Source organism: Lates calcarifer, linkage group LG21 (genome assembly GCF_001640805.2).
Source record: "Lates calcarifer isolate ASB-BC8 linkage group LG21, TLL_Latcal_v3, whole genome shotgun sequence".
Taxonomy (NCBI): domain Eukaryota; kingdom Metazoa; phylum Chordata; class Actinopteri; family Centropomidae; genus Lates; species Lates calcarifer.
The window spans coordinates 27,586,444-27,605,958 of NC_066853.1; the positions used below are offsets into that span (position 1 = coordinate 27,586,444).

A 19,515-nucleotide genomic window follows, 5' to 3' on the forward strand; every position below is an offset into this window, starting at 1 on the left:
TTATTATATTTACAAAGAGAGACCCAGCAGTTCCCTCCATGAGAAGCACCAGGCAACAGTGGCAAGGAAAAACTTCCTTTTAAGAGGCAGAAACCTCGAGCAGAACCAGACTCAGGGTGGGCGGCCATCTGCCTCGACTTTGATCATAACCAATAAAACTAATCATCAAAATAATAAAAGTAAGATGAAAGAATCAAAAATTATCCCTCAGCATCCTCAAAACTGACGCCAAAGGACAAGGGGAAGTAAATAGCAGAATACATACTAAGAATGCAAAATAATGATAATAATAATCCATTGACTTTTAAAGGTCCCATATTGTAAAAAGTAATATTCCATGTCTTTTTTTAAATTATAAAGCAGGTCTTGGTGCTATATAAATCTACTGTAAAAGTATCAAAACACTCAATCCATGTAGAAATGCACAGAGCCCATGTTCACAAAGTGTGCCTGTAAATGAGCCCTTGGCTTGCACTGTCTGTAACTTCATGATGGCACAACTATAAAGTTACCACCCTCAGTTATACCCCCAACATGGCCCACAGGACCCACCGTCTAACCTTTGTCTTTGTTGTTTTAACATTACCAACAAAACAACAAGTGGTCATTTTTGGATCTCAGGAAGCCAATAGATCCAGCCTTCCAAAGGAGAGTAATGTTACAGACCAGTGACTAAAGTTTATTTTTCTGAAATAAAAGAACATTTTAGTCCTAATTTGACCTTCCATTCATTTAAGCTCTGACTGCTCCACATTTTCTTCAGCAGTGGCCATCACCATTTACATTTTCCACTGACTTTTACAAAGATGCTGTGGGATCCAATCTGTTACCTGTGGTTTGCCTGGCCATACATCACTCAGGAGACAGTCAGGCCATGAGAGGAGAGGCTCATAGACAGAGATACAATGCCCTTCAAATAAAACGCTAGAAAAGTACCTCTTCTTGGACATTATGTGTTGGCTATTTGAATTATGTTTATATGTTGTGCTGTGATGCTGTGGGTTTACATGCTGGAAAAATTTGGTTGTTGTTAATGTGTCGCAGTAATTCCATGTGGGATGGGTCAGACACAAAAATAAAAGTATTCATTTACTCATGAAAAAAAAACATTGCAATATCTCACAATCATCATCAGATTGCTAATTATAGGTTGCTGCAATTACTGAACACTACAGAACATGTTTATCCTTATAATATTGTGTGTTTGCATACAGATAGGTTTTTCTTTTAATCTAGAAATGAGAGAAGACATCTGAAAGTGTTTGAAATGGTATTCTTTCACAGTCCCAGCACATGTCTTAGCTAATGTAGACTCTTTGTTGCTGAGAGGTCTGATTATGTCCTAAGATAAGAACTGCGACCCCAGAGCTCCTCTGCATTTCTGGGGAGTGTGGCCAGGTGAAGGAGAGGAGATTGAACAAAGCTCACCTCAGGACTGTCTCGCTGAGGTGATGAACTCTCTTTTCTCTTTTGCTGATAGCACTTTATCCTGTGTGCAGTCCCAACCCAGATTCATACACTGAGAGTTCAGCACATCAGACCCTCAGGACCTACACAGTGAGAAGTTACAAAGCTACATGGAATTTACTGGAATAAAAAAAATACCCTCCTACTAATGCATTTCACCACACAGCTTGTCCAGATCTGCAGTCTATCGAAGAGCTGACAAGCAGAAACAATTTCATTTCTTTAGACAGTGAAGAAGGAGGACTCCATAAGAGCAAACAATAGACTTGGAATTAAACCTTCAGCCAGCAGTAAACAATGAGTCAACATGATTTCCCACTGTTAATACAAAATATCTGTCAAAGAAAAAATGCATTCCCTTTGACTCAATTTTACAGTAGGCAATACAGCAGGTACTGGCACAAACCAGGCACAACTAGGCCCAGCTGGGTGGAACATGACAGAAAGGCTGAATACAACCTTAGTGGTAGTACTTCATGATAGTTATTTAAACATACTGTAATTAGTAAGAGGAATCCAAAATTAGCAGATGGAGTCTTGTCAAGCTTCACTAATGAGAAAAAGTTCATCTTCACAAGACCTCAAAAATGATCTCAGTGGTACAGTACATGAATGCTGGTGCAGCCGCTGCTGGAGCATCGGTGGGGCTGGTTACAGTTGTGCAAACAATTAACTTACAAGCAAATTAATTGAAGTTCCATGGATCTTCTCCTCTACAAATGTCAAAATACTCATTTACAGTATGTCTTTATAGTACAGTAAACATACATTAGTGTATTTGCAAATTACCAGTCCTTATTTATCAAAGAGGGAAAAAATGAAACAACCTCTACATCTTTAAACAAACAATATATAACAGTTAATATTATTCTTATTAAGTTATTTGTGCTGTATCAGCTGTGCAAGTAAAGATTTTGGAGGGGTGTAAGTGTGTACCTGTGCCATTGAGTTGATACTGAGCAGAAGGGAAAAAAGTGAACATAATCCACTGAGATAATGTAAGATGTTTCTGCCTCTGCATGCACATGAATGAGTAATTTTTTTTTTAAATTGCCTTTTCCCTTTGTGCAACCCAGCAGTATCCTGCACCTGAGCTCTTGCCTTCACTGTCCAGCAGCAGCACAGCACCTGCTTGATTATGGATCAGGTCAGATCTTATATTAATGAGTCAGGTCCAGGATTGATTTAGGGATGACTGCGGATAATAGATTACTCCAAATTGAGCTTTGCTGATCCAGGGTGGGTTCAGGTTTTATTAGCAGTTTTTGATTACTTGATTGAATTTTTTACATGTTATATGGATGTGCCTTAGTGAGTATAAGCCTCAATTGCAAATATTTATCAATATGATTGTACTGTAAATGAAAAACCCACTGTAATAATCCTTATGACAAGACATATAAAAATATGACATTCAGACTTTTGCATTTAATAAAAAATGTTCTCAGTGATTTGATGGAGCTAAGGACTGATCCTGAGGACCACTGCGATACTCCTGATTATTTTATGGTTAAACTTGGAATTTGTCATTAAAATCTTTCCAGTCTGATGTTTATAAAAACATAGAACATATTTACAGTTAGATCCTGACCAATCATGTAGCCATGTCTGGACATTTAAATCATTTATGAAGTCACACTGCTGTGCCATCCATGAGTAAAATTACACACAGCCCCTCTCTCAAATCAGACACTGTAGAAGTCCTAGTCACCTGATTATGTGGGTGTGTTGGTAACCTTCTCAAGGTATATCTGATAGAGCAGATGAAAAAGGTAAAGACCTTGTGTTTGGCTAGACTGTTTATGGATGTATGGGTGTGCAAAGTGTCTCTACTGCTGTGCTCCTGACAGCCAGTGTTAAGTTGCCATAATGCCATGAGTTTCCACTTTAGCTGGGCGTGCAGCAAAAAAAAGTTGTCATAAGGGAGTGCCCTTATGATGTAATAACTGTTTGTGTGAAATCATTTTGACAGAGATGCAACCACTGGGAAAACTCCAACAGCCGACCGACGAATGGTGTAACTCTCACTCACTTTTTAGAGCTGGCACTATCATTACAATCTAGTCAATAATGTACCAAATGGAAAGAGGCCACATCTGACATAACTGAAAGGTGTGTGTGTGTTTCATTTTGGAGAGGTCTATGTGTGAGCACCTCTGCCAAGTAAAGACACAAAAGTGTCTTGTATTTGAAATAACCAGTTGAGCAGGATTTAACACAAACACAATTTTGTGCCAAAATGAAACGAAATTAGCATAAACATAGCCTATGCTGTGCCTCTGCTCCAACATTAGCACAAACACATTTGTTAGTGCCAGGAAATTACCAAGCACAGGCACAAAAAATAGACTTTCATAAAAACTGTTTGCCCTTGCAGTGTCATCAGAATTGGAAGAATAGGTAAATCCCTTGTTATTTTAACTAGGGAGTGTCCACTTTATAAGAAATTGGTTACCCCCACTGCTAGCTTAAAACAGCCATAACACCCATTTAAACAACCTAAATTAGCTACTTTTATTGTGTTTTATTTTATTTCATTAACAAGTGACAGTGAATGATAATGATGTAAATTGTCCATTTTTAATTAGTATCTTTAAATACTGTATTTGGTTTCAGTGCAACTGCCACCAGATCAGAAACTGCTAATATGGCTTGTTATGTTGTCCAAACTTTAAGCACAGGGATGGCAGGTCATATATGAGTCATTTGCAATGGTCTCTCTGGACACATTTGATACTATGTAGAGCATGTTTACTAGATTTACAAGCACCTTTGCCTATCATGATCAGCTGTAATGGTTGATGCTTGCTTGTCCCTCCTCAGTTTTACCCTGATATCTTTCTCACTGACCAAATTTAGGATTTCTGGTTCTTATAACTGCCAACTATGGCAATGACCACTAACTTAAAACCACACTTAAAAACCCACTGACATAGTTTAAGAGATAATTAGCATGAAACTGTAGCTTTTTCTTTGTTTGAGATTGTAAAGGTAGAATATCTGCCACAACATCATGATTCTGTCTGCTGCAGGTCTTGGTGGTTCAGGGGTCTGAACTCAACCATATTATCACTTTTATCAGTCCTGCATCAGGGTAAAATCTGGTTTATCTTGTATGAGAACACAATCAAATTAGGTAGCTGTGATTTATCAGGGCTAATAAAGACCTCTGAAGTAGATTAATGAGTGTGATTTCTTGATAAGACAAATCAGAATCGCACTCTTAGTTTATAAAAAGCTCAGAGTGACCTCCCAGGTCCACCTGCTATCTTTGAATTCCACATTAGTTTAAGTCTGACTATCCAGGGAGGGAACCTTTTCAATTTAGGTAATAGAAACTGATAGACATTTTAACTCAGGCACATTTAAAGAGCTCTGTACACAAACAAAAGGAAAGGACAGATAATCCATGAGCAATTAATTAACCACTGCAGCTCAACCACATCCAGACACTGCAGTCACTTTTAATAATGAAAGTAAACAGAAGATGTGAGAGAACTGCATTCATTTTATCTCAGGTGTTATTCTGCCTATCACCTCCTCTTTTTCTCTTCTCCTTTGCTTTCCTTATCTTTTCTTTCCTAATCTATCCTCCTCTCACCTTATGTCTACTCTCTTTCCTCCTCTGAATGCTTTTCTTCTCACCCCTCTATCCCAGTTTCCTACCCTCTCCTTTATTGTCCTGCTTTTTCTCACTTCCCATTCCTCTCATTTTACCCATTCATTTTATGTGTTCCAGAAAGTGGAAAGAATGAAAAGGACAAGGAGACATGAACGCAAGAAATTTGGCATTCTGCAGGTGGCACTAAATTCTTTCACTGAAAGCATGATGGACAGTAATCCTCATCCATGAAGTATTTTGTTTTAGTCAGCCTAAATAGTTAGTTTAGTTAACTTAAATGGCCTGGAACCACAACACTGAGCTGTGAGTCGTCAGTACATTGTGTTGAGACAGTCCAGAGGATGCTGGGGCCCTGCTCCTGCCACATAGTGAGTGAGCCAAATTGTGTAAAGGGACTGCCAGGAATGAGCCAAGCTCACTTTTAGGATGGCCCGCTTTTGTTTTTGGAAGACAGCAAGAAAGGAATTCACTGCACACTGATCAGCCATAACATTGTCTTGTATTGTGTAGCTCCCCCTTTTGCTACTAAAATAGCTCCGACCCTTTGGGGAATGTGCATGGGACAGGGACATGGGGATGGACATGGGACCACCAAGACATTGGCAGCAGATCCTTGGGTCCTGTGAGTTACAGGGTTGGGCCTCCCACAGATTCTCAATCAAAATGGGACCTGGGGAGTTTCAAGACAGGTCAATGCCTTGGGTTCTTTGTTGTTGTGTTCTTTGAGCCATATCTGAGCATTTTTTGTGGTGTGACAGATGCATTGCCCTGCTGGCAGAGGCTGCTGCCACAGGGGAGTGCTGTTGCCATGGGGGGTGTGCTTGGTCTACAACAATATTTAGATGGTGCATGTCAAAGTAAAGCCAGATGAATGCCAGTACCTTAGGTTTCCCACCAGAACATTCTGTTGTAACAAGATGATCAAAACTATTCAGTTAGCCTGTATAGTCACTGCATATAGCACTGTCTTTGCTGAGGCTTTACTGTTGTCCCTCACTTGTTAATCACTTTGAATCAATAACTGTAAATGTAACATGGATCTGATTTCCAGGGACACTGGGACTGGTTTGCAGAATGTAATATGTTTCACAATGATTGAAGAAACACGTTGACTTAACAGTTGTTATTTTTCTAAGTCAACTTACAAATGCTTGTTATAACCTCTGAACAAATCTGAGATGTGGGCAGTGATTCTAAGGTCAGTAACCAACCTAGAGGACATAATCCATTCAACATGCTCCATGTTCAAGTTTCTGTAATGGGATAGAGGGGTAACCCTATGACTGTTTTCTTAATTTTCTCTTAGAATTCCCCTTGTGCTGTTTAATGGCCTTCTCTACATCCTTTTTTTCTATTTGACCTCACCCACTTCTCCCCTCCTTTTGCTCTCTGGTTGTCTGACAACTGTTTGGCTTCCTTTCTTTTCCTTTTCTTTCCTCTCCACATCAGTGACAGGAAGCAGCTGGGAGACATCATTGGCAATGATTTGCAACCACATATTCATTTTTCATCCTAAATATATTAAGCCAGGCATCTGGAGGTTCAGCAGTGTAATGGCCATTGTATATTTTATGAGCAGCAGGAAGCAAAGCTCTTAGAGTTAATCATGTGAATGAGGGGTTTTCAGGTGCAGACTACTTAAATCACCATATAAGCCTCCCCAAAAAGGTCAGATGGCTCAAAACGACACTGAATGCCCTAGAGTGAATTGGGTTGCTGTAATCATTTGGAGCACCTAGCACTGTCTATGGGCCAAAAGACATTTGTGGAGGTGACATTAGACATCTACAGTGCACCTCCATAGCAGCTGTATGCTAATATGTGCCATTCCCAGGTACACTGGCTTCAGAGAGCATTCAGACCCCTTGATTTTTTGCATGCTTTATTCTGATGTAGAGTAGATGAATTGGTAAAACTGCCATTTTTGCCCATCAATATACACTCAGTAATTCATAATGACAATGTGAAATAATTGTTTTTTTGTTTTTTTTTTTTTTAAATGCTGCAAATCTATTCAAAGAAAAAATTTAAATCTCTCATTTACAAAATATACTTACACTGTTCAGTACTTTGTAGAGGACCCCTTGGTAGCAATTAAAGGAAGTCTCTGCAAGCTTTACACCTTGATTTGGGCAGTTTATCCCATTCCTATCATGACAGTCTATATGTGTATGTAAATAGACTTAATACATGTCCTTTACAAAAAACTGCATCTTGTATTTACTCAGGTTATCTTTGTCTGATATTAAAATTTGTTTGATGATCTGAAACATGTAAGTGTGAGGAAAAAAAAGCAAAAACAGAAGAAATCTGTAAAGGAGAAAACACTTTTTCAGCACTGTATATTCCCAGTCTCAAATCTTTGAAGCTGATGTACAATACCATTTATCTTCTGGTAAAGATGTATGTCACTCAGATAACTCAGTATGTGTAAAATGTGCTCCTGAATTGTCTTCCTGTTTGTTGTTTCTGTGGTTACTGTGATCACACAATAAGCCACAATTGCAAGTTGAAAAAGTTGAACTATCATGACCTCCAATGTCTTTCACAAGAGCAGCAACATGTTGTATTATGATTTTTCCCATTGCATCACTTTACATGTTGTGTATTGTATTCTTTTGTGTAACATTCAAAACAAAGGTTAGGCTCTAAGTGGCCCATTTTGCCCCTTTTTTCTGAATCACATTATTTTCTTGTGGCCCAGTAGCGTAAATTAGCATGAAGCTTGAATTTATCCCTTACTATTTTTTATTTTTACTTTCTATGTGCCACTCTGCCCCTCTTTCTATATGCCTTTCAACTATAGTGTCTAAACATACCATATGCTTGCTGTTCAGATATTCTTTGCCATTCCTGAAAAGAAGATCCCAACCCAATGTTTTGCCCTAGTGACATGTTGTTTGGAGGTACTAAATGAACTGTTAAAGTTGACCTCATCTCTAAGGTTTGGTGTGTCATTGGGTGACTATCCTATAGAAGAAACAGAGGGCCATAAATACAATAAATACTGAAATTCTGTTATACCTCAGGGAGACATATGTTTGTGTCTTCTGACTCATGTAAGGTATTTGTCATGATATATTCTTCAATATACTGTGTCTTTCCTTCTTCAACCCAACAGTGTTTTGTGTGTTATTTTGTGTGTTGATTATTTTATAGGCATTATCTTGCCTCATAACGTCCCACCATGATCTGATTTGAGCCAATGAGTGCAAACATAATTGGCTTCCAGAAGATAATCATCTCTGATCGATTCACACCCCAGGGGTTGTGAAGGGTGTCACTTGCACTGATGTATAGAAGTGCCATGGTGACCGCACTGTACAGTTTTATACAATGGTCATCCTGTATCCTGTAATGCTACAATAGGTGCTGGCTACTTGCAGTATAAGTCTGCAGTTCCTCCTAAGTGCAAGATTGTTGTTTAGTACAGTAGTGCATATTTACTGTATAATATTACAATAGATAACCCTCGGTTAGAAAATACTTGAAATGTTAATCATTTTTCCCAGTTCCCAGATTCCCCTTTATTCCTTAAACTGTGTATCTTGTTCCTTTGTACCTACAAGTATGTATTGGTATGTGCTGTACAGGTACATCATTATTAGAAAAAGGTAGAAAAAAGTTGTGGGCTGTAATCTAAAGCCTTACCCAATTTTCCGTTCATATCGTAAGGAAAATTAATAGTATAATCCATATGAATTTTGACATCAGTCTTGTGAGACAGTATTGGAGGGTGGCTCTTACCTGGACCTCCACTCCATAGCCCATATAAACAGTGATGATGTAGGTGCAGTCCACTGTAGAGTAAAAGTCAGAGCTGGACTGTGGTGGAGCCTCTATATATCCCTCTGGTCCAGTCAGGTTTAGTTGGCAGGGAACTGCAGGAACACAGCAGCATGAAAATTATTCTAGTGGAAGCAGTGAGGACATACACGTGCACGCACGCACACACACACACACACACACACACACACACACACACACACAGGTTCCCCATACATAGTCCATATTTTCTGACACACAAACAACATTAACATTTTACACTAACATACTAATCTGCACAAACAAAAATTGCACTCATGGGCTGAATGTAAGCTTTTTGAAACATCATTAAGACCATGGGACACCAAAAACCTCAATTGTGTGTTTCTCTAAATCATATCCATGTTCTTACCCTTACCTTATCCATCTAACTTTAGCTGTTCTAATGATCATTATTTGTCACTCTGGAGAGCTTTGAGAAATGTTTAAGTATCAAGGCCATACTCAAGCCAAAATATCTATGTAGTGCACAAAGTCACTAATCCTAATTCTGTTCCAGAGTCATAACCTGATTGTGAATCTTGGACCTGTTGTGTAATACCATGCTGAAAACAAACTGTACATGTTAATCCCTTGCTGGTATTACCAAGTGTGATTATCTCAAATGTGCCCACATTGTGATCAGATCTCAATATGCAAATTGTGTAGTCAGAGCTGACAGATTCATCAGCAAACCTGGAATGTCTCAAGTCAAGTCAGGTGATGCTGGATACTCTCACAACAATTCTACAACATGCAAGTCCTCAGTCCACTCAAAATGGAGGATGAGGCCACATGGCTCATTTTTTTCCATAGACAAAGGAGGGCCATTGAACTCAGTTTATTATGTGTTGTCACCTTTGATATTTCTCAAACAAATACTTTTCAATATTTAATATTTTGCTGGTCTGTTCAATGTTGTACAAGGGTGAATATTGCCAACCTCTACTCTATAGAATTCCAAATCTACAGCCAACCAACTTTTACTATCTACTGATAAGGTAATTTTGATTGTAGCCATTAGGTTAATAATTAATCACTAAAACTGTGAGTGTGTGTGCACTTTATGAGAAGGGCTATAGTTTAGTATACTGGCTGTTGATTTCTCATTTCCAGGATGGTGCACCAGTGGAACTTTAGCAATTTCTGATAGTAGTCAAAATCAAAAACCAAATTCAAAACACAGATTAGAATCTGCCATGAAATGATTGACAGATGTCACTATATAACAGCTATATTTATTTATTGGTTTCATATCCTTCTTGAGGGGTGTTTATATTAGTAAGGTTTGGAGACACAGCAGTCAAATGGTCAGATTTTTGATTGCTAGAGAAAGACAAAAATGTAGATTTTCCAAACTGTTCATTCATTTAAACAAATTAATTCCACATCTTGACAGATATATATCAGTGTAATACTACTGCACACACTGTACCTGTACAGACATTGCTATAAACACATACAGGCACTCTGACTTTATTTGAAGGTTTTCTGTATCTCTAGCTGCCTTTTTAAGCAGCTCAGTGCTATGATGGGACGGCTGAGGACAGAATATTTCCTGGTGGCCTTTGGGGTTTTCTGTTCTCTGACACATCCCTCTCTCTGCAATAAAAAGTAAACTTTTGCTGAAGTGCTTTCTTATGAAGAAGAACCATCATAGTCTCTTTATGTCCCCTCTGCACTTCACCTCACCTCACCTGTTCACTCCAGCATTATTACTGTACTACAGTGTTGTCATTCATCCTGTGCATGGGTGTCTGTGTTATAATTCAGTACAGAGGGTTTTGGCGATTAGACTCCATCAATGTGAAGCGTCTTCATTAAGCATAGCCCCATATGAAGACAGCAAATAGGACAGGATCACCCAAAATAAATAAATGCATTATTACCATGGCAAGAATGAATCAGTTCTGAGAGGAGACAGAAATATCATATTGTGAACAGTATGTAGGCAACAAAGAGCCATTTCACTTGTATGGAAACAACTTATTAGGATGTATGATGAAAAAGGTATATAGAGCTAGAGGTCACTGAATCCCACTGACAAAGATGTTGCCGTGCAATGATGGCTAGAGTCTGCAGGTGGACAGAGGGGAAAGATGTTAGTGTGCAATGGAGGCTAGAGGTTGTTGAAGGTTAGAAGAGAGGCTTAGCCCATGATGAAGGCCTGTCACCGTATAGTCCTCCAGGAGCAGGTCCCAGTGCATGGTCTGAAAACAATCTTGCAGGGCATCCTCAGCTTGTCTAGACCACACCTTCACAGTCCTGGCAGTGGCTAACTACTGTCTGACTACAGGCTTGTACCAGTCAACGGCTGTATGCCTGATATGACAAGAAACTGTTGCGGTTTTCAAAGAATACAAACCGTCACTGGCTAATTTACAGACAGCAGAAAAAGCGATTCAAAAGTCAAGTACAAAGGCAAGTTTTATGCTGGCATTCAAATTAGCAAAGGCTAGCAAGCCTCTCTCCAAAGGCGAGTTTTTGAAAGAATGCATGGTAAAGATAGCAGGTCTGTTGTGTCCAGAGAGCAAAGACAAGTTTGAAAAAATCAGTTTATCATGCAGGACAGTGACTCGCTGTGTGGAACTGATTGACGAAGATATAGCCAGCGAGATACAAAAAAGGCAGCGTTTTTTTAGGTTATATTCACTAGCACTAAATGAAAGTAACAACATAAAAGATACTGCTCAGCTCCTAATTTTTATCCAAGGGATTAATGACAGTTTTGAGATAACAGAGGAGTTTTTGACCATGGAGTTCTTGAAAGGAAAAACGCGGGGTCAAGACTTATATGAATGGGTGTCCGCTGTCATCGAGAGAATGAAGCTACTTTGGAGTAAACTTGCTAACATCACCATGGATGGATCGCTAAATTTAACTGGAAAAAATGTCGGGCTGCTGAAAAGAATCCAGGATAAAGTGAAAGAGGAAAACCCCGACCAGGATGTTATTTTCCTTCACTGCATCATTCATCAGGAATCTCTGTGTAAGTCTGTATTGCATCTTAATCATGTTGAGAATCCAGTTGTAAAACTTGTTAACTTTATTCGAGCAAGGGGATTGCAGCACCGTCAGTTTATTACATTCCTGGAGGAAACCGATGCAGATCACCAGGACTTGCTTTACCACTCTCGTGTCCATTGGTTAAGTTTGGGCAAAGTGTTTCAACGAGTGTGGGAGCTCAAAGGGGAGATTACCGCATTTTAGTGGGGAAATCTGACGAATTTCCTGAGCTAAGCGATAAGAACTGGCTTTGTGACTTTGCGTTTGCTGTGGACATATTTTCAGACATGATGTGAAGCTACAGGGGAAAGATCATGGGCACGACATGTACACAAATGTGAGCGCCTTCAAGTCCAAGCTGACTTTATTCTCCAGACAAATTTGTTCATTTTCCCACACTAGCCATGCAGAAAGAGGCCAAATGCTAAGAAATACAGCAAATCACTGGACGACCTGCATGGAGAATTCTGCAGTCGGTTCTCTGATTTGACAAGTCACTTCAGCTGGTGTCCTGACCCCTGTCACAAGACCCTGAAACAGCACAACAGGAGCTGCAGTTGGAACTGATAGATCTTCAGTCTGACTCCATCTTAAAGGAGAAGTTAAACTAGTTTGCCCACCCCTGCACTAGGGTGTTGTGTCTGTAATCCTGCTACAACAGAATGGACGACGTCACCAATGGTGTGGTATAGACAACAATGATGTGAGAAAACTCCCAGAGCAGATAGTATGGCCTCAGTTCCACAGGCAGCAGCTCTCTATATCTGGAGTATAGATGCTCTGTTACATGCCCAGAGTTACACCATGAGTTAACAAAGATGGCTAGACCTCTTCCTTTCCTCTTACCACTCTGTTTTTCCCTGTCTGTTTGCACTGGTGCTAACTCAACCATTATGTAACCAAAACAGTATGTTCCCTGTCAGCCATATCTCCATGAAACACAACAGATTACGCTTGACTGCACAGACTGCATTGATCTAGAGCATTGCAATAAGAAATGCAAACGCAGCTAAAATGGGATGAAATGGTATGCTGTCTGAGAGACAAAATACGGTCAGTGTTTCCAAAATGTGAAAATGTAATTGGGCTACCAAAAGTAAACCCAGACATATCCTGATGGGACAATACGGTAAATTTCCAAGAGCCCAGAAGAAGAGATAGGCAATTGCGCACTGCTCCCGCTTTCTCCGCGCACAGCAAAACTATGTAGCGCATAAAATTACAGTGTGCGACAGTGTGCATGACTGATGTTGCTCACAGTGGTCCAAGGAATTCTCAGGGAGTCAGACACATGAAAAATTAGGGGGAACATTGCTTTAAGCCATTGTCAGTGTAACTGTGATTCTCATTATGCTACTTCCTTGTTAAAAACAGATTAAAAACAGTGAAGCCACAGTATCAATTCTAATCTGATAACTCTATTTTATAAAATAGGCTGCTGACCAATTAGCCTTGTGTGCTGTGCCTCTATGGCTAGTTTTGAAGTGAACTGAAAGTAAAAGCAATACACTGAAAGAATTTAGAATCAGAGAAGAACATCAGGCATATATGTATGTTTGAATGATGCATTCCCTGATGTGGTTGGTTCTTAATTCCACTGAATAGTGGTACCTTCAGTTACAATTGTATGTACTAAAGTTTATGAACAGTGATGTGTTTACCTACTGTGTAACGGCAGTACCTTGAAGAGTGATGTGATTGCGTGCAGCTGTACGAACTGCAGTGCCTGGAACACCAGTGCATTTGCTTAATGTCGTAACCGCAGGGCTTTGAGCTGTGACATGTTCACTTACTCTTCTATAAATTTCTGTGCCTTGAACAGTGATGTAACTGCAGTATGTTGAACGGTGATGCATTCTCTTATGGGTTGGCTAACATTAATTCCTTGAGACGTGCTGGTGAGTGCATCTGGGCCGCTGGCTAGACCCTTTAAAAATTTTAGAGCACTGTCTTAGGAGATGTTGGCAGCCTGTAGGATGGAAGAACAAGCACCCAAGCAGAAGTTGTGGAAAAAAAGTTGTGCAGAAAAAAAAGTGGTGAGGACAACACAATGACCGAATCCTTTCCTTTAAGAAACAAAGAATGAGTGCTGTCAGGCTTCAGCTGATATAGCACTGTTGAACTCAAGCCCACAATCTCATTCTGAGTTTAGAACTGATTTACCAGAGAGTTGTTGAGGGGCAACGCAAGTGTTTCCTTAGATGCCAGCTGTCAATACGTAAATGAGCAGTGATCCATGCAAAAACAAAAACTGTGCTTTAAATGCACACAATCATCACATCACACAACACATCACACAATTGCACAGTAGTATATCTCAAAGACAGATCAGCAGATCAGCAGAGAAGGGCACCCAGTGATTGATTGACTCAAGAACATGGGCAGAAAGCTCATTGGTTAGATATGGTGATATTGGGATTTAGAATGGAGGGATATTACAGCATGGTTAGTAGAGTGGAGGTGATGGAAGAGAAATAGATCCGGAGTGTATAGCCAATGCTAACCCATAGAGGAACAAGGCAGAATGTGAGGGAAGAGATGAACTTTCACCAAAGCTTCATTTGGATTTAGTGCACAGTACTGTGTGGCTCCAACCTGCTGTCACCCTGCACACAGATGAGCTGATTAATCAAGCTGCTCCTAACTTACCTCTGAAAAGTCCACCAAGAAATCACTAACCTGATATTTATTTTCTACATCCACTCTATAACCAAGAATTTTAGGGTGTTATGGTCCCTGATTGGACCTCTTGATTAAGAGTTGGTGATGCAGTGATGCTGTTGTGATTTATTTCAGCCCCATGGCTGTGTGATATTAGTTGAGGGTGTGAGGACAGCATGAGTGCACTCAAAAGAGAAAAACATCCTTTGATGAGGTTTTGAAAGAAAGAGACTGCTGTGGAGGATGTAAGTCAGAAAAATATTTGAACATATTTTCTTCTTTTAGAAATCATTTTTAAGGTCTCTTAATGACAAATATTTAAAATTTTATGGAGTTACATTAGTTTCAAGATTAAATAAATTATATAGTATTTCCAAATTAGCTTAGAAATGACAAATTGACATCTTTTTTTCTTGTTTTTCAAAGCCCAACGACAGCCTGCATCAGAATTAAAAATTTAACACTATTCCAACAATGTGACTGCCACTACTACTCATGTTTACAAATCAACTGACAAATTGGAATGGAATTATTAATTCATTTGTTGATATAACAAAATAAAAGTAGTCCCACCATTTAATTAATTTAAAATGTGAAACGTGTGCATATACATTATAATGTATATATAATATACTGTTTTAAGGTTTTTATATTTTGATTACAATACAAACCAGTTGATTCCCACCCCAATAAAAACTTTCTTTAGTTTTTTATATTTCATACTCATCTAATCACAGTGAATTAAATTCTAATGCTATGTGGTACATACTCTGTGAGCACTTCATTAGGAGTTTAATGTACACACAATACAGTTACTGGGTAGGGCCTCCTTTGGCACTCAAAATATCCTCAATTCTTCATGGCAACTCCATTGCACATGAGGTGTTGGAGACTCCATGAATACAATACTCATCTGCATGCCTCAGCAGAAATCAAGATTCATCAGACCAGTCTTCAACTGTCTAGTTTTGGTAAGCCTTTTCCCACTGCAACCTCAGATTTCTGTTCTTGTTTGACAGGAGTTGAATCCGACATGTCTTCTGCTGTTACAGTCCATCTCTCTCATGGTTTGACATGTTGTGCATTCTAAGATGTTTGTTTGCTCACCTTATTATAAAGAGTGATTTTAGTTACTGTAGTCTTCCTATCAGTTTCAACCAATCTGGCCATTCTCCTATGACCTCTCTCATCAACTAAGTGTTTCCATTCACAGAACTGTTGCTCACTGGATGTCTTTTGTTTTTTGCACCTTTCTCTAGTGTAAACTCTAGAGACTGTTGTACATGAAAATCCTAGGAGAGCATCAACAATCATGCCATGGTTTAAGTCACCAAGGTAACATTTTTCCCCATTCTGATTTTTGGTGTGAACATTACCTGAAGTTCCTGACCTGTATCTGCATGATTTTATATATTGCCCTGTTGCCATATGATTAGTTGATTGAGTAATAGCATATTATTATGAATAATCACCTAGTAAAGTGCTCAGTGAGTGTATTTTAAAAAGCATAATAAGACTCTGTTCTTACCAGGACTCTGCATGGTGGTGATGATGGTGGTGGTGGTGGTTGTCTCCTCATCATTACTGTTTGGCTTCACATTCTGCTTTAGTCCAGCCTGACCTAGCCTCACTACATCTTTCTCCCTTGTAGCAATATCAGAGGAGATGACTGAAGCATGTTCTTGATCTTTCAAAATTGGTCTAGTCGTTGGAAATGGGATGTTTGAGTGAGAAGTAGCTGCTAATGTGTGCACGACAAGCGTTGTCTGCGTGATAAAGCCTTCAGCACTCTCATCTGAAGCCCTTTTATCAACATTATTCATTGGAGTCCCGGATGGCACAGTGGACAAGGTGGGCTGAGCTTTGAGGTGTGAGATGGATCCTCCGCTGTCTTCAAAGTAGTTTGGCTGACCATGTGGGCCGATTGGGGCCTGGTGATGGGGCGGATTTCTGTAGAGAGAGTGATGGTTTGGTACATTGAGAGGCGAGGCAGTGGTGACCACGGGGAGCCTCCTTTCTGTGTCCTGGGTGGTAGAGTACAAGCTAGCCCTGTTCTCCAAAGGGCCCCCCGGGGTGAGAGATAGAGCATCCTCAGAGGCAGGGGCTGCAGAGAATAAAAGAGAATAACAGATGTGGTTGGAAGAATGTTGATTCATACCACAGACTCAATAATCACTTGCCCAGGCAGGTGCAGGCCTTCACATTCCTGCCTGTTCTCTGCTTTGGCGCCATCCATAGCCATTCAACACTCTGCCAATCCAATTGGTTAATGATGGGGAGTGGTGCTAGAGCAAGCAACAAGCCTGTGAAACAAGGGCCAAAGGGACATCAAGCCAAAAAACAAGTGCCAAAGCAGTCTTACTCTACCAATTTTTAACAGACAACATGGTGACTCGTGGTTTTTAACATTATACTGTAATAGAGTCAGACAGTTATCAATCAGTTAATCAATTGCTCCTCATAGACTACGTCTGGAGCAGTCAGGACCAGAATAAGGTGTGAGGATGCTTTAAAGACAGAAATGCTGTGTGGTGTGAGCAGACTTCTTCTTTCACTGTCTCTGTTTACTCATTCTTCACATCATCCCTATTTGTATATATTATCTCAACTGTATGATGGCCCAGCTTTTTGTCATGCATTTGTCATGTTTATAGACACATTCAAAGAACATACATACAAACTAGTATGTTTCAAGTATAACCTGGCTTCTAACCTGCTAAATGGTCATTTAACTTAATAAGTTATTTTCTTTTCACCCTGTGCATAATATATATACACATTTTGTTGCCTTTAGTACGTGTCAGGTACAGAGTGCACAGCAGACTGCATTGCCTGACAGCTTCAGTATATTTTGCCATGAGCCCCTGAAACCAAACACTGTATTAGAAAAGTACTTGGCATCTGGTTCTCTCTGTGTCATATAGTTTGTTATAATTTGATTAAACACAAGATCATTAAGAAATATACACTATTTGTGCATAATAACAACTAAATTTATAAAGGTTAGTTGGGCCCACCTGCAACACAGAGCATCAAATTTTTATGTAATAGTGGCCATAATGACATAATATGTTGGCTACCTTAAAGGTTACATTTTACTGGAGCGCATGTTATCAAATAAATTAAATCAAATTAGTACATACTAATTGCCACACACTGAATCAGGGTCTAAATGTCTGGGAGGTGATTCTCACTGTGCCTAGTGGGTATTCCAACATTGGAAGCTATTGCAGCAGAGAGCACATTCATTTCTTGCCAGTGAAGAAACTGACAATATTGCCTTATATAATACTGTTAAAAACTGATGTGGTAGAATTCCACATTACACTGCACTGTACAATGTATTTTTTCTAGATATAGAATGTAATTCAGCAGTTACTGGTGAAAAAACTGGAGGGAATCACAATGCTTTTCTATTGTTCTACTATACTTACCAGATTTTACTGCTGTTTAATGTTTATTTCATTTATATGCCATTGTAAGCAGTGTGTGTATGCACATTATAACTACATAAATGTGCTGTACAGCAATGCTGTTTCTCTACTCAAAAAAGGAGACCATCAAATTTCAAATTTTATTTCACAGAGCTGCAGTGACAGAAAGTATAGCTTCATAGCCACAGAATAATTCTGAAAATCAGTCACCCTCTTTATGTAACTCTCTTCACTGCTCCTCTTCACAGTACTTCAGTCTGCTGACATAAACCTGAGAGAACCTGTCTCATGCTTCTGGACAGAGGCACGACATTCACTCACAATCCATAAAGCAAAGTCTTTCCATCGTTCAAAGCTGAATTTTTGCCATATTTCCTTTCAACACTTATTTGTAGGGAGCAGTGCATCAGACTACTGTGTGTCAATTGGCATACTTAAAATGTTGTATAAATGACAAATGGTACAATCCAAACAATTCTCATAAATTGCTTGCATCACTGGCTTCTTCCCTCCTTGTCCTCCTCATAATAGGGCTTAATATTCATTCTTGAGGAGATTTGATGAGCCGCTATAATTCTCCCAGTGTAATGATCAGCACTCCCCTCCCAAGTGCACCTGTGAGATCTAATCTTCAGGAGGCTATCATCCACTGAGGGAAGTCTTATGTTTTTTTAACAATGCTTCATTTCCACCATAATAGCTCCCACTCTCTGCCAGCTAATAGCTATCTGCTTCAAACAATCAGGATTTATTGTAGTTGTGCCACTTCCCACATAGTACCTCACTTCTCAAACACACACACAGCTCTGCACAGAATCAGAATCATAAAATAATGAATGAAACCGAATCACATAATGATTGACTGGAGGTCTGTCATTACCCTGCTACAAAGCTGTGAAAGGTAATGTATACATTCTGGGTGAACAGTGTGTTTTGCAAGGAGGAGACAGCTTTGAAAATGTATATCCCCAGTCAAGGGTAAATGTAAACACTGTGTGTTTATGCATATATTTGTGTTTTACATGTGCAGATACGTGCTTAGTGTGAATAGTATGCATGGTCATAAATTCTGGGAAAATGTCTGCAGAAACATTTGTGTGCACTCTGCAGATATGTGGATACAGCTATATTTATAGAGCTGAAATAATTAGTCAGTGTATCACTTAGTAGTGTGACTGCCACAGAGCATTATCTGTTGGACTCTTCTGTGCTCAGCCTGTGTTTCCTGTTTCAGGTTACCCTGATTGCCCGACCCCTCCCACCTCGTTGAGGGATTGGTTTCACCTGTTTTGGGACCCAATCGGCGCTGTCTCTCCCTCTCCCTCCTGGAAGGCTTGTGCCTTTCAGGCATCCCTCTGGTTTTGTTTAAATTGAGTTAGCCTTGTTTCAGTTCCACATAGTTTAACTTAGTCCATACAATTTCACAGCATCTACCACCCTCACCTCACCAGGTGGTGGGGACTATGGCTCAGATTAAAAAAAAAAAAAAAAGATGTCACCTTTGGCTCTGAGAAGTTGTGA

General features: G+C 39.5%; 1 protein-coding gene across 1 annotated transcript in view; it reads right to left on the reverse strand.

The window, feature by feature from the left end:
* The window catches only part of sez6b (seizure related 6 homolog b), a 166,666-nt gene that overhangs the window by 83,778 nt on the left and 63,373 nt on the right, over positions 1-19,515 (reverse strand). The window contains exons 2-3 of the mRNA XM_018700932.2: positions 16,089-16,664; positions 8,837-8,970 (exon numbers count right to left, since the gene is read on the reverse strand). Coding sequence (XP_018556448.1) covers positions 8,837-8,970; positions 16,089-16,664 — 710 coding nt within the window. The remainder of the gene's footprint in view (positions 1-8,836; positions 8,971-16,088; positions 16,665-19,515) is intronic.